The following is a 3,140-nucleotide window of genomic DNA, read 5'->3' as shown; positions in this document are numbered from 1 at the left end:
TCCCACTTGGCGGACCATGGTTGGAGTCCTTGGCGACTTGCTTTCGCACTTTCCCTTTCTCTCTCTGTCTCTCAATGGTGAGCACATGTGCCACGCAGCAAATTAAAAAAATAATAATAAATTAAATAGATAATTCTTAAAAAAAAAAAAAAAAGGAATTTAGGCCTTAGAATTTAGTAGACATTGTTCTCAGGCGATTTGACATCTGGATTTTTCTAACCCAATTGAATGAGGCATTTAACCTTCCCAGGTGTGGGAACCAGTGTTTAGGGTAGAGGGATCACAGTGGTCCCTTCTTTTGCTTCATTTTGCTCTTGCACAAAAATTCGCTTTCAAGTGAATCAGGCAGATGGGACTGCAAATACCTAACAGGTAAGAACTAAAGTTGGGATTTTCTGGGCCCAGTTGCTTCATGGATGACTACATTTACTTTTTACAGGCATTGTATTGCTTGTTTTGGATAGTTGGGAGCAACTTCTCTTACCTTAGGGAAACGTGAATATAGATACTGGCAAGACCAAGAAGTGTGAGCTAGTAGCCAAAATCTAGCGATCTCATGAGTATAAGTGATTGTTACAACTGCACAGGTACTAACATTTGGATTGGTTTAGACATAGAATGAAGCAGCAGCTGATTGGTTAATAAAAGTTAAAACGGGACCCCCTACCTGGGAGAGATTTGACAGCTCTCTGATTAGGACCCTGAATCTCTCCTGGCCCTCTGGCCCTGCCTTTGTGACGTGGCCCAGCCAGCCTCTGTGATGCAGCCGGGCCAGCCTCAGCCATGGTTCACACTTCGGCGGTTAAGGCCCAAAGCCAGTGGCCCCGCGGAGGCGGGAGCGGGGCCATGGCCATGGCTGAGCAAGCTGAGGCTAGTGGCGTACCCCAAAGCGCTGAAGTCAAAACTCAGCAGCCTGTAGAAAACCCCCTCGGAGGATCGCTGAGACGGAGCCCGCGCTCCGTACTTAAAGTGTCCCAGCTGCTGCTCCGAGCCATCTCTGCACACAAAGGGCTGACTCTGGCAACTCTCAAGAAGGAGCTTGGAAACGCTGGCTACGAAGTGCGCCGGAAGTATGGCTGCCACTCTGGGAGCGAAAAGCCCAAGCCTGAGATAAAGGGCACACTTCTTCGGGTCAGCGGCAGCGATGCCGCCGGCTACTTCAGGATATGGAAGGTTCCGAAGCCGAAGAGAAAGACTGGACGCCCGAGGTTGGAGGAGGGTGTTCGCTCTCCCAGGAGGACCCAGTCGGTGCCCCGGATCCCACGGAGGCGCCGCACTCTTCGCAAGGCGGCCAAGAAGGCCAGACAAATATGGAGACGAAATGCGAGAGCAAGCGCCAGGGCAAGTGCAAGGGCGAAGAGGGGTAGGCCAAGAGCCAAGGACCAGGTGCGTGCCAGAGCCAAGGAAGAAGCAAGGGCCAAGGTGCTGGACGAGGGGAGAGGACGGACCACAAAGGAAGACAACAGGCCTAGGCCCCAAGAGGAGAAGAGGCCAAGCTCGAAGCCCAGGGAAGAGAAGCAGGACCCCGAGAAAGTGGTAAAACGAACCATCCAGAAGTCGACACGGATTAAAACCGACCGGCCTTCTAACGGGCAGGGGAAGACCTGCACAAAGATTTCCACTAAATCTGAAGGTCCTCGGAACGCAGTCGGGAATCCATAATGTGGGAGCAGTTTCCCTTCATCCAGGCACAAATGCCTTTTCCCCCAGGCTCCAGCGAGAGCAGCTCTCACATTCATTGAAATGGACAAAACCATTTACAAATACTTTCTACCACATTGTTTGTGTCTGTTTCCTTTTTGCCACACCTGAAAGGGTTGAGGCTTGAAACCTGTAGCAGGGGAATATGGGCTGAAGAGAGAAAAAGGGGCTGAGCTTATTCTCCTGGGCAAGTCACAGCAAAGTGCTTTTCAGAAGGAAAGAAAACAGGTAGGGGAAACCCAGCAACTTAGCAGGGTTAGACAGAAGAGTAGAATTAACGTTAGACACTAGCAAATCCAAATTGAGTTTTGAGGAGGAGGGTATATTGGGGGAAGAGTAGACACTTTAAGTTGAGTGATCTTCTGATCCAAAGTGTTCTTAACTGAAATTTCTTTTAGAGCATAGTCCCTTCTTCCAAAATTGATTATAATGCACTTCTTATGCCCTGAATTGACGACTTATTTTAATTTTTAAAATATCTTTTACTCTTCAGTTAAATCAATGGGTGGAAAGCATCTAACATTGGGCCTGGCACAGAGTGAAGTGCTCATACTGAGAGTTAAATACATATATAAATAATTCCTGGGACCAGCAGTTGGCACAATGGCTATGTCGCTGGACTCCCATGTAGTCAACCGCGGTTAGAGTCCCAGACCCGGTGGGTTAAATTCACACCAGGCACATGTGCATGCGTGCCCAAGATCCCTGGGAGAGAATGGAGAAGGGATTGTGGCATGGCACCACCACACACACACACTTCTCTCTGTCCCTCTCTGTCTTTCTGGCGAACATATGCGTCCTATAGCAAAAATCCTCTCCAAAATAATAATAATAATAATAATAATAATTCCTGATGAGGTAGTAATGATCAGTCATTAGTGAAACCAGGATTGTAGTCAAAGTTCTGCTAGTCTGACTTTAGTCTTCACCATTCATGGTTTACGTTTCCTTTTCTGTAAAATACCAGGATTGAAGTAGCATGATTTTTAGGTGATTTTAAGTTTCAGCAAAATGATAATGGGGACTTATCATGGCATACGTTTTGCTTGGCAAAATCCAACAATAATGGAATTATAAACTGGGAAAAATGCTAATTCCCAGAGAAGAAATTGTTTAAGAGTGTGTATCAGGTACACAAGGAGATGGGAAGACCAAGTAATTAATATGTGGGTCTTTTCTTTTTTTTTCTTCTTTAATTTCTAGGAGAGTCTGGTATTTTCCATATGGGGAAACAGGGTATATGTATTTAAAACAAACAAAATATATGTATATATTTTTTGAGAGATTTTTCCTATAGGACATGTGCACTTGCTAAACCAACCAGCCTTCTAATGGACAGGAGAAGACCTGCACAAAGAGTCAGAGACAGAGAGACAGAAAGGAAGAAATCATCCCCCAGGGTGGATAGCCACACCGTAGTCCCTTCTCCATTCTCCTCT

The 3,140-nt window shown here is 46.4% G+C and overlaps 1 protein-coding gene across 1 annotated transcript; it reads left to right on the top strand.

Annotated features, from left to right (window-relative positions):
- The first annotated feature begins 768 nt into the window (after positions 1 to 768).
- H1-7 (H1.7 linker histone) lies at positions 769 to 1,776 on the top strand. Its single transcript, XM_006163454.2, has one exon. It carries the CDS (start codon positions 784 to 786, stop codon positions 1,660 to 1,662), a length of 879 nt encoding a protein of 292 aa, XP_006163516.1. The 5' UTR covers positions 769 to 783; the 3' UTR covers positions 1,663 to 1,776.
- The last annotated feature ends 1,364 nt before the right edge of the window (positions 1,777 to 3,140 follow it).

This window comes from Tupaia chinensis, unplaced genomic scaffold, assembly GCF_000334495.1.
Source record: "Tupaia chinensis unplaced genomic scaffold, TupChi_1.0 Scaffold142262_1, whole genome shotgun sequence".
NCBI classification, from domain to species: Eukaryota; Metazoa; Chordata; class Mammalia; order Scandentia; family Tupaiidae; genus Tupaia; species Tupaia belangeri.
This window is presented reverse-complemented; position numbering and strand designations above follow the sequence as displayed.

Excerpts from the sequence above, each read along its gene's own strand:
- H1-7 (XM_006163454.2), top strand. The coding sequence starts at position 784 with ATGGTTCACACTTCGGCGGTTAAGGCCCAAAGCCAGTGGCCCCGCGGA.